Source organism: Eptesicus fuscus, chromosome 6, assembly GCF_027574615.1.
Source record: "Eptesicus fuscus isolate TK198812 chromosome 6, DD_ASM_mEF_20220401, whole genome shotgun sequence".
NCBI classification, from domain to species: Eukaryota; Metazoa; Chordata; class Mammalia; order Chiroptera; family Vespertilionidae; genus Eptesicus; species Eptesicus fuscus.
The window spans coordinates 34924321-34936892 of record NC_072478.1 but is presented as its reverse complement, the minus strand read 5'-3'; the positions used below and the strand labels follow the sequence as shown (position 1 = coordinate 34936892).

The 12572-nt window shown below is 41.3% G+C and overlaps 1 protein-coding gene across 1 annotated transcript; it reads left to right on the top strand.

Moving 5' to 3' along the window:
- Window positions 1-6589: 6589 nt before the first annotated feature.
- LOC129149228 (disintegrin and metalloproteinase domain-containing protein 20-like) lies at window positions 6590-8800 on the top strand. Its single transcript, XM_054716729.1, has one exon. The coding sequence runs from the start codon at window positions 6596-6598 to the stop codon at window positions 8798-8800; it is 2205 nt and encodes a 734-aa protein (XP_054572704.1). The 5' UTR covers window positions 6590-6595.
- The last annotated feature ends 3772 nt before the right edge of the window (window positions 8801-12572 follow it).

Below are 12572 nucleotides of genomic sequence, written 5' to 3'. Positions count from 1 at the left end.
GAAATTCATGCATGGGGTTGATCCCCTCATCCCAGCCTGAACCCTCTCCAACCCGTGACCCCTCGGGGGATGTCCGACTGCTGGTTTAGGCCCGATTACTTTACGCCTGATCCCCGGGGATAAGGCCAAATCTGGAAGTCGGACATCCCTCTCACAATCGTGGACCACTGGCTCCTACTTGGTCACCTGCCTGCCTTCCAGGTAACCCTTGCCAGCCTAGTTTCTCCACACAGCATACTGTTCAGTCATTTGGTTGTCCCTCACCACCTCCCTGCCCACCTGGTCACCCACACAGCCTGCTTATTCAGTCGTTTGATCATTCCTTACTCACCCCCCAGTCAACCTGCTTGTAAGCAGCCAATTTCTGAGTGCGTGAGGGTTAATTTGCATGTTTATGATGTGTCTTGGTGTGGTCCTCTTTGGATTCCTTTTGTTTGGGGTTCTGTGTGCTTCCTGTACTTGTATGTCTATTTCTTTTCATCAGGTGGGGGAAGTTTTCATTCATTATTCCTCTTTTTAATGAATACCTTTAAGCATTTCATATGATACTGGTTTGGTGGTGATGAACTCCTTTACCTTTTTCTTATCTGTGAAGGTCTTTATCTGCCCTTCAATTCTGAATGATAACTTTGCTGGGTAGAGTAGTCTTGGTTGTAGGTTCCTGTTATTCATCACTTTGAATATTTCTTGCCACTCCCGTCTGGCCTGCATGGTTTCTGTTGAGAAATCAGCTGACAATCGTATGGATACTCCCTTGTAGGTAACTAACTGTTTTTCTCTTGCTGCTTGTAAGATTCTCTTTTTGCCATGTTTCACAGGGCAAGGAACTATGTGAAGACAGAAGAGACGCCTAGAATAAATTTTTCCCTACTATCTTCAGAAAGAGTAAGGCATGTGGATGCTGATTTTGATATTCTATCCTGTAATTGTCAAGCAATAAGTCTCTATGAAATCACTCATTTACGTGGAGTTTACTTTAATAGCCACTGGTGTATTGTAACAGCCAGTGGTGTTCACCTGAGCCAGAAGCTCTAGGAAAGCTCATATGTGCATTGTTTGGGCTCTCCTGTTTTAACTGGGAGAGTCCAAATAAAAAACAAAACAAAAATATAGTGATTAGCACAGCTCTAACTAGATTCTTTAGAAACTAATTGTGATGAAAGCCAGAGAGAAAGTAACAAATTCCATGAGGGGAAAAAATGCAGATTTGGAATGAACTTACCAAACTGGAGGAAAAATAAAAGACACTGGCAGGTATCCAGCTGGAAGACATTACCAACCTCTCTGTCTGTCCCACAGGTAAACTCTCAAGGACAATGAATAACTAAACTGCTTCCTTGGCTTCAGACAACTTGCTGAACATGGGTCTGCCAATATTGGTAATTTCAAAAAGTTTGATGGAGATGTTGGAGTCACAATGAGGAGGAACTCTAAGCAGTTGCCATGATCTGTAGAACTGGGAGAGGATTGCTGCTAGGTAACTACATCTAGAATGTAATCAATCCAGAGACAAAAAGGGTTGTCTCAAATAAAAAGACAATGTATCAATTAACACAGCTGTAGCTAAAAATGAACATGGATCCATTAATTTTCCTGCTGGTAAGTCACTCAAGAACTTGTGTAAAGAAATAAATAGTAGGATTTGTGTATGAATATATATATATATATATATATATATATATATATATATATATACAAAAGTATTCACATCTTGAGGGGTATCTATGACATTTATTATTTCCTAGTCTAGAATTTTTTACTTGGTTGAAAGGTACAAAATTGTGCTCTTTGCATTGTTACTCACATTTTGGAAAATGTGACTTAGGCTATGAATAATAGTATAAAAGAAGGTCCTAATTAAGGTACAGAGATTGATCAATATGACAAAACTGTGGGTACATAAAAACTTACCAATTATCTTATGCATATATTAGCATGTACACTAATGTTCAATCACCAATAGACAATGGTGTTACCAGAATGGAGAAGAACCAGGGGTAAGATGGATATTACTTAAATGTGTTTATATTTTATTATATTCTTAAGAAGTAGAACTTTCTAAGCACAATGTAAAATAGAATAAAATCAAACTAGAAGGGTAGCAATTGGAAATATGAGTGTACTGAAGACAAAACAAAATACCTTCAGAAATGCAAAGAAAATTATAATTCCAAAAGGATGGAGAAAAGCTTAGGGGGTGGGGTAAAATTTAATCATGGGGCACAAATATCTACATCCCCACAATCTTTGAATTATAATTCTCAATTTCATTCTTCATATATATTTATATGATAAGCTATATATACATATATGTACATATATATGTATATATGTATGTATATATATATATGTATATATATATCTTATCTGAAAAATAAATATGTAAAAATATTTGCCTCAATAATATGAACACATGAGCACATATTTGTGAAAATGAGAATTTGTGTACAAGCACGATGCCTTTTGACAATACTGATTTGTTACTTTGTTCTCTGAACAAAACATTAATAAAACCACATAATGTGCAGGTACTGCTCTACACTACTGGGAAACATAAATGAATAATGCAGACTTAAATAAATTAATGGTCTTGAACACAAATTTGGACAGAGTGGTTGGGGCCAATTACACATCAGAAATTTGTCAAATTGCATTCAGTAATTTACATATCCATGCTAGCTTTTATTTATAGCATGAATATTGGCAGTCATCATCATATTATAAAGTACTGAGAGTGCTTAAAGTAAGAACATCAAAAACCTCTGTAGAAATTGAAAAAAACAACAACAGGAAATTGAATTCTCCTTTGACTTCACTTAAAAATACTCTTCCCCTAGTAAATAATATAAAAATGAAAAATGCCCAATTAAGATCCCTTCATCTTATGGATGACATACTGATTTCTGCTTGATTTTTGTTTTATCTTCATTTAATGTAACTTGACACCTTTTCTCTAGAATCATTTTTTTCTGTATTTTATAAAGTCTTCCTTACTATGTTCTTACTTTTTCATGAAAATCTCTTTTTTCCTTCTTCATTCCAGTAAACCTACATGACAACAATGTGAAGCCAAAATGATAATTTAACTCTTGCAGTTAGGCAGAATTTGATGTAAAAAGGAACACATGAAGGAATAATGACAAGTAATAATTTGTTTTTTCCCCAACATATGGCCTATTTGATAAAAATTACAATGATTAGCATAGCCTTAACATTTTAATTAAATTATAAGCAAATCTTGGTTTAAAGCATTTCAAAATTAACAGGGTATTCATTTTTACATATGATATATGGACCAGGAATTCTGTCTGTTTAAATCAAAGTCCCTTAAATCGAGGACTACAAAATCAAAGGTTTACTGTACTGTATTCAACTATGCTGCGAACTTGATGGGAATCCATGGCTTCAATTTCTTGTTTGTAGAATTGGACTGCCTTTCAATCTTAATTAATAAATTATTTGGTCACATTCCTCAAGAGTATTATTTTTAAATACTTCCATATATGATTTTTCTTATTGCCTTTAATATACTGAGGTGGGGAAAAGTAGGTTTACAGATGTGAGTACAAAACACAGTTTATTCATATACAGTTATATCAAGATTTTACTGTACTCTCACTCTCCACAACCTCATCACAAATACAACTAAACAAAGGAACAACAATCATTCTGAACCACATGAAATATAGCCTAACAAAAGTCCTACACTAAAGATATAAAGAAGCCACTGACACTGGTAGGAGGGGCAGAAACACTGCACAGACTGGCCCCACATGCATTTATGGCAGATAAAACTTCCCTAACTGAGTGAAGGAAATAGAATACAACTCCAGGTATCCTAGAGATCTCCAAATAAGATGAACCCAATGAAGCCCACACTAAGACACGTCATATTTAAAATTCAAAATGTTAAAGATATAACAGTTTTATAAGCAGCAATAGAAAAGCAGTTACTTACCTACAAGGAAGCTCCCATAAAACCCTCAGCTGATTTCTCAATAGAAACTTTGCCTGCCAAAAGAATTAGCAAGAAATATTTAGAGTATTGAAAAGCAAGGGCCTTAAACCAAGATTACTCTGCCCAACAAAGATAATATTTAGAGTTGAAGGACATATAAACACCTTCCAGGGAAATAAAATGATAAGAGTCACCAACACTAAACCAGTATTACATTAAGTGTTAAAAGAAGAAGAATAAAAAGAAGAAGAAGAATGTATTAAAATCTAAACAATAAAATGTCAATAAATACATACCTATCAACATTTGAATTTAAAAAAAAGCAAACACACTAAATAAAGAAAAGAAGAAGTGAAACAAACTCATAGAGAACATTTTGATGGTTGTCAGATGGGAGGTGGATAGGATGGTTTGATAAAAAAGGTAAAGAAATACAGAAGTACAAATTGGTAATAACAGAATTGTCATGGAGATGTAGACTATAGTACGGGGTATATAGTCAATAATCCTATATAATAAAAGCCTAATATCCAAATTGTCCCCTTGGGCGGTCTTTTGAGAGTTCGCCTGGGAATTCGACAGGGAGTTCCATCACTTGCTATGTATACGCTGACTACCAGGGGGTAGAATGGACATGGCAGGGGTCAGCAATAGGGCACTGGCAGCAGGCGGCAGTGGAGGTGCTGCAGGCCCTGATGGGCCCCTACAAAAGGAGGACCATGGCGGGATGGTGAAGCAGGTGAGCGAATAGCACCAGGTCAAGATGGATGCGAGCAGGGACCCAGTCGCCCCATAGACATTGACCATTGGCAGTGGTGGGGGGCAGGGGCGTTGCCCGGCTACCAGGCACTGAGGGAGCCAGGTGGAGGGCCCAGCACTGACTGATCACCCCGCAGGTGGGATGTTAGAGAAGGTGAGGGGGTGTCTCCAGGCCAAGGTGGGGTGACAGATGAGGTAATGGGGCTATGAGAACGGGTTCACGAGCTGGGTCTGTCAAGATGGAGGTGTGAACTGGGGCCACCCCAAGGGACCGCACCCATGCACAAAATTGTCCACTGGGCCTCTAGTATTCTAATAACAATGAATGCATTTTATCAGATGGGAGTGAGATTTATCAGTATAATCACTTAGTAAGTTTTATAAGGTCTAATCAATTGGGTGTACTCCTAAAATTAATATATAATACTAGACGCCCGGCACACACTTGTGCACAGGTAGGGTCCATCTGACCTGGCCTGATCAGAAACAATCAGGCAAAGCCATTCAGGGGGAGGGGCCGTGGGTGGTTGGCCTGCCTACAAAGCCCCCTTTTCAAACTTCCAGTCAAACTCCCAGTGCAGGGGTAAATTTGCATATTATTCTTTTATTATACAGGACTATATAAGACTAGAGGCCCAGTGCATGAAATTCGTGCAGGGGGGTGATCCCCTCATCCCAGCCTGCACCCTCTCCAATCCATGACCCCTCGCGGGATGTCCGACTGCTGGTTTAGGCCCGATCGGTTTACGCCTGATCCCCAGGGATAAGGCCAAAACCTACAGTTGGACATCCATTTCACAATTATGGACCACTGGCTCCTACTCGCTCACCTGCCTGCCTTCCAGGTCACCCTTGCCAGCCTGGTTGCCCTGCACAGCCTACTGTTCAGTCATTTGGTTGTTTCTCACCACCTCCCTGCCCACCTGGTCGCCCACACAGCCTGCTTATTCAGTCGTTTGATCATTCCTCACTCACCCTCCGGCGGCCTGCCTGAAAGTAGCCAATTTCTGAGGGTGTGAGTGTTAATTTAAATGTTGCCTCTTTATTATATAGCATTGTATGACAACTATATTGAAAAATAAAAAAAAATTTTTTTCAAAAAATAATAAAACTAAAAAGAAATTTAAAAGTAAAACTACATATTAATATTTACATCAAGTAAAAAGGTATAGAGATTCCCTCATAAACATGATATATGTTCATCTTTCCATTAAGACCCTTTGTTTTCTATATTGATTGTGAAAATGTTGACATATGTTCATGTAATTAAACAACAGTATCATTAAAACCTATGTATCATTCATCTAGGTTCAAAAGGTGTTAGTTTATGCCCAATCATTATTTATTTGTACACCCAAAATCTCACACTACCTTACTATTTCTTTCTATTTACTATGCTTATATAAATTTTTAGAGATAGAAGAAGAAAGAGGGAGAGTGATATAGATACCTCTATGACGGAGAAACATGGATAGGTTATCTCCTGCAGGCCCGGTACTGAGGATCGACCCCAAATCCCAGGCATGTTGCCTGAGCAGAAATAGAACCAGTGACCACAGTCAACCACTCAGCAACATGGGCGGGGCTCCCTTAAAATGTATTAAAGGTAAATGCATGCAGTATTCTGAGTCATGTCTTAAGCGAAACACTAATCCAGTGTAACACTTATATTTTTCTTCCCCCTCCACCTTGGGCTGCTCATAACCTCCAACTTTGTCTCTATTCTTCTTTTTATTTTCTCTTTCAGTTTGTTCCTCTAATATGAGGCTGCCAGAGAACAGATTCAAAGTCTATGCTGAACACCGATCTCGGAGGGAACAGTAATGCTTCCTGCCCATGCTTTTTGCTCTGACCAGTGTCTGTGTAGGTGGCTCCATAATGGCTGTGAGTGAGGCCCTGGTGTGTGTGAGGAATGCTCTCCTGCCACTCTGGCTGGGGGTGATTCTGTTCTCATATGGATGGTGCCCAGTTGTGCACTCCCAACGCCCTGGTCCCCCAGAAGTGGTGATTCCAATTAAGTTAATAGGCATCGGATTTGGCATGAAGAATAAAGATTGGCTCTCTTACAGAATGCATTTTGGAGGTCAGAAACAGATCATACACATGAAGGTCAAACGGCATTTTCTATCCAGACACTTCAGAGTGTTCACCTACTCATACGGAGGCGCTCTCCTTGATGACCAGCCTTTTATCCAGAATGACTGCTACTATCATGGTTATGTGGAGGGAGACCCAGAATCCATGGTTGCCCTCAGTGCCTGTTTGGGTGGTTTTCAGGGAATATTACAGACAAATGACGTTGTTTATGAAATGGAGCCCAAGACACATTCTACCACATTTGAACATCTCTTATATTGGATGAAGAGTGAAGAGACACAATTGCAATCCATGAAATGTGGATTAACAGATGAAGAAACAGGAAGACAATTGAAATTTCAGGAAAGTGCTAACTTCACTTTGATGCAGAGTGGGTATGAAGGCTGGTGGACCCACAACCGGATTCTTGAACTGGCAGTGGTGGTGGACCACAATCGCTATCTTCATCACCAAAGTAACACCACAGCTGTGCAGTATGAAGTATTACTTGTGGTCAATGCAGTACATAAGTTTTTTATTTCAGTAGGTGTTGATGTGGTTTTAGTGGGAATTGAGGTCTGGACAGAAAAAAAACCCATTTCAATAGATAAAATAAGTGTTCTCCTGGACGCATTTTGCAAATGGAAGAAAACTAGCTTTAATAAGCGCTTTCCCCATGATGTTGCACATCTTTTTGTAAAGAAAGGGTATGGTACTGACTTTGGCATTTCCTTTCATGGAGGAGTATGTGATTATAATTCAAACTGTGCAGTTGATAGTTTCATGAATGATAATGTGTATAGTTTTATATATACTGTAATACATGAGATTGGTCATAATTTGGGTATGAATCATGATGATAACAAAACTTGTACATGTGGACATAAAAAGTGCATAATGTTTTCAGAAAAATCAAATGCAACTAGATTCAGCAACTGCAGTTATGCTAACTTCATGAACACCATTGCAAGGCGAAATTGTATGTACCTTTCACCAAATAAAGGGAACATCTTCACACTTGCACAGTGTGGGAACGGTGTGGTTGAAGAAGGAGAAGAGTGTGACTGTGGCACTTTACATTTGTGTATGAAAGATCCGTGCTGTGAGTCCAACTGCACTCTCAGCGCTGGGGCTGCTTGTGCTCTGGGGGGTTGTTGCAAAGACTGCCAGATCCTGCCAACAGGCGAAGTTTGTAGGCAAGAGGAAAATGACTGTGATCTCCCAGAGTGGTGCAATGGGACATCCTACCATTGTCCAGAGGATGTGTATGTGAAGAATGGGGTGTCATGCAAGGGCGGAGGCTACTGCTATGAAAAGAGATGCAATAACCGTGAAGAGCAGTGTAGGAACATTTTTGGCAAAGAGGCCAAGAGTGCAAATCAGAGTTGCTACACAGAAATGAACACCCGAGGTGACCGTTTTGGGAACTGTGGTTTAATGAATGCTAGATACATGCAATGTGACATCTTAGATACCTTGTGTGGGAGGATTCAGTGTGAAAATGTGACAGAACTTCCCCATCTGAGAGATCATTCTACTGTGCATTGGACTCACATCAATGGTGTCACCTGCTGGGGTACCGACTACCACTTTGGGATAACCATACCTGACATTGGTGATGTGAAAGATGGGACAGAGTGTGGGGCAGAACGTGTCTGCATCCAAAGGAAGTGTGTCAATATGTCACATCTGATAACTGATTGTGAACCTAAGACCTGCAACCAGAAAGGAGTCTGCAACAACAGACAGCACTGCCATTGCAACCCGGAGTGGGACCCTCCCTTCTGCCTGAAAGAAGGCCATGGAGGTAGTATTGATAGTGGGCCACCCCCTCCGGAAAAAAGGAAGAAAATGGGGCAAGGAAACAAGTACCTGCTTCTACTTTGGTTGATTCCTTTTATTATGTTGTTATGCGTTTTAATTTTTTGTTTTCGGACACGCAAAAGAACAGATGAGAGAGAAGAGTCAAATGTGTCTTCTTCAGATGTGTCATCTTCATCTGAGTAGAAAGAACAAAAAGTCAAGACTTTACCTAAAGAAAAAGAGCAAGATTTCTAATTTCATCTAAGAAAGAACAGGGAAATGATCTACTGCAGTTTACAAAGAAAAGCAACAATTTATAATTTCAAAAATGAAGTCCGGTCTTTTTCAATTTCCATGTACAGAACTTTAGTCTCCTGGGTTCAGAAATGGTACAGAATGTGTCACAGAATATTGGCATAATATCTGAAAAAAAATTATTATTGGAGATCATAAAACATTGTCCATTAAACAATTAGCAAAATATCCTAAGTCCTACATTATTACTATTTTTCATTCTTTTAAATAGGTAGTGTTTATGAAATTATTCTCTATGTGTTTCCTGAGAAAAGGTACAGTTAATGGATAATGTCTATCTGTTTTAATTCTAATCATCCTTCCCATTTGTACTCTGCTTTGAATAAGAACTTGCAACTTTTTCTGACTGGCTTATTTCACTTACATTATACTATCCAGGCCCTTCCATGCTGTCTCAAAGAGTAAAAGATCCTTCTATCTTAAACTGCATGGTATTCCATTGTGTAAATCTGCCACAGTTTTTTATCCACTCATCTACTGATAGGCACTTGTGCTGATTCCAGATCTTAGCTCTTGTAAATAGTTTTGCTATGAATATGAGGGTACACATATTTTTTCCGACAGATGTTCCAGAATTCTTAGGATATATTCCTACAATTCGGATCCTTGGGTCAAATGGCAGCTCTATTTTAAAAAAATTTTTAGGGAATCCCATGTTTGTTTTCCATAGGGACGGGACCAGTCTGAATTCCCACCGGCAGTGTATTAGGGTTCCCTTTTCTCTTTTGTTAGGTCATTCAATTTTGTAATTTGCCTTTCTCTAATAATTGCAATGCTTGCCATTTTATTCCATCTGTTATATTTTTCTACAATATTATGAATCTGGAAGCATCTACCTGCTTTGAGTACAGCCTGAACAATCATCTAATGGTTAATATTTTCTGGATCTCCAGATAAACCTCCAAAAATAACAGAAAACAACAGAACAAAAACCTAATCTTATAAATCTGAGCTCAATTATTTACTCAGGAAACCATATAAAACATTGCATAATTTTTTATTTCTCCCAGATTTCTTTGTCCTACATATTGGACTAATTGAATGTAGATAATTATTTATTACTGAAACCATTAGCAGACATCTTTATCTCCTTAATGTAAACCTCTCAGTATGCTCCTTCACTAATAAAAAAGACTTCCTGTGTTTATCATATGAAAATGTGCTTTGAATACAAACAGGTGGAATCTTTTAGTACTTATGTAACCACCCTCCCCTCCCCCCCGCCCACTCCTGTAGCTTACATTTTATACACGGGCAGGTGTAGTTTTTATCTGGAACACTCTATGACACAGGATTTGACGTATTTGCGTATTATGGTTTTACTCTGGCCCAAAGTTAATAAACTAAAATATGTGATTCACAATTCCTGTGATTGTCCCAAATAAATGAAACAACAAACGTTAGAAACTCAACAAATCAATGACTAACTTAGTCTTAAATAAATAAATAACTTTCAAGTATTTATTGGTCACCAAGACAAAATCCAAACAATAACTAGTACATCTTTTATACCTGGGTGAAGACTTGTCAGCAATATAAAAAGAACAGTCAATTATGAAAAGAAAACCACATGGCACAATAAAGTTACCTAAATTAATCCTTAATATATTCTTCTAACTAAGAGAAGTGCATTTAGAAAATTGGATAGGGCCAAATTTTTCTCAAAATGCATATATTTATCTCTCTTACTTATTTACCCCTCGTACTCATCTAATGAATGTTACTACAGAACCATTAAATTAAGCCAAAGAAATGAAAAACCTCACGGTCAAATGTATTTCTTTAGGACCTGTTTTTAACCAAACCTGTGGAAAAATGAGAAAATCCAATGAGGGAAAAGTACAAGTCTGTATTTACTAAAATGGCCTGTATTTAGGTTCATGGAAAGACACTGGCAGACAATGCCAGAGAAAATCTCTTCTCTGTCACACAGCTAAACTCTCAAAGGTACTAAATAACTACTAGTAAACTTGTTTCTATCGTTTATTCCAGCCAACCTGCTAAATGTAGACTGCCCAAGGAGCATTTTCATCTGCCTGTAGTTAATTTACTAACTAAATTTATTCCCACATCCTTGTTTTATTATCCTCTTCCTCTAAATTTTACATTTGTCTTTTCTTGCTGACAATTTAATACTATTCTCCTTTTGCTATGAAGTAGCTTTGTATGCAGATTTTTTTAAATTTCTTTATTGATTAAGGTGTCACATATTTGTCCTCATCCCCCCATTCCCATCCCACACCCCTGCCCACGCATGCCCCAACCCCCTGTTGAACTTAACCGTTGGATAGACTCATATGCATGCACACAAGTCCTTTGGTTGAACTCTCCCCCCTCCCCCCACCCTCCCCTATCCTCCCTCTGAGGCCCGATAGTCCGATCGATGCCTCCTTGTTTCTGGTACTGTTCTTGTTCCTCAGTCTATGTTGTTCATCATTTCCCCTAGATGAGCGAGATCATATGTCACTAGATATATACTTATAAGAACTGAATGTGAGACGAGCAATAATAGTTATGCTGACAGGCAAATGAATCAGTCTGTAGTGAGTTTCTTTCTGGACCAACAGTTCTTTTGAGACCCAATTTCAAGGTCCACTAGTTCCTTATGTGTACATGTCAGCACTGACCCCTCAGCTCTGGATGGTGGACAAATGGTGGTAACGGAGGTCCGACTCCCTCTGGTTTGGTCTCGGCCGGACCCAGGGGCACGGCTTCACCCGGACTAAGGGGAATGTGACCTCACCCAGACCCAAGGGGCGCGTGGCCTCACCCGGGCCCGGGACCCAGCCTCACCCGGATGGATCCAGGGGCACACGGCCTCACCCGGACCCAGGATCTGGCTTCACCCGTACCCAGGGGCGCAAGGCCTCACCCGGACCCAGGGGCACATGGCCTCACCCGGGCCCAAGGACCCAGCCTCATCCGGGTCCAGTGGCGCGTGGTCTCACCCGGACCCAGGGGCGCGTGGCCTCAACCGGGCCCAGGGACCCAGCCACACCCGGGTCCAGGGGCGCGTGGCCTCTCCCAGACCCAGGGGCGGGTGGCCTCACCCGGATCCAGTGACGCGTGGCCTCACCCGGACCCAGGGGCGCGTGGCCTCTCCCAGACCCAGGGGCGCGTGGCCTCACCGGACCCGGGACCCAGCCTCACCCAGATCCAGGGACGCGTGGCCTTACCCGGACCCAGGAGCGCGTGGCCTCTCCCAGACCCAGGGGCACGTGGCCTCACCAGGGCCTAGGTGCACGAGGCCTCACCCGGATCCAGGGACACATGGCCTCACCCGGTCCCGGGGGCGCGTGGCCTCTCCCAGACCCAGGGGCGCGTGGCCTCACCCGGACCCAGGGGCGCGTGGCCTCTCCCAGACCCAGGGGCACGTGGCCTCACCCGGGCCTAGGTGCGCGAGGCCTCACCCAGATCCAGGGACACATGGTCTCACCTGGACCCAGTGGCGCGTGGCCTCTCCCAGACCCTGGGGCACGTGGCCTCACCCGGACCTAGGTGTGCGAGGCCTCACCCGGATCCAGGGACACATGGCCTCACCCGGACCCAGGGGCGCTTGGCCTCTCCCAGACCCAGGGGCGCGTGGCCTCACCCGGACCTAGGTGCGCGAGGCCTCACCCGGATCCAGGGACACATGGCCTCACCCGGTCCCGGGGGCGCG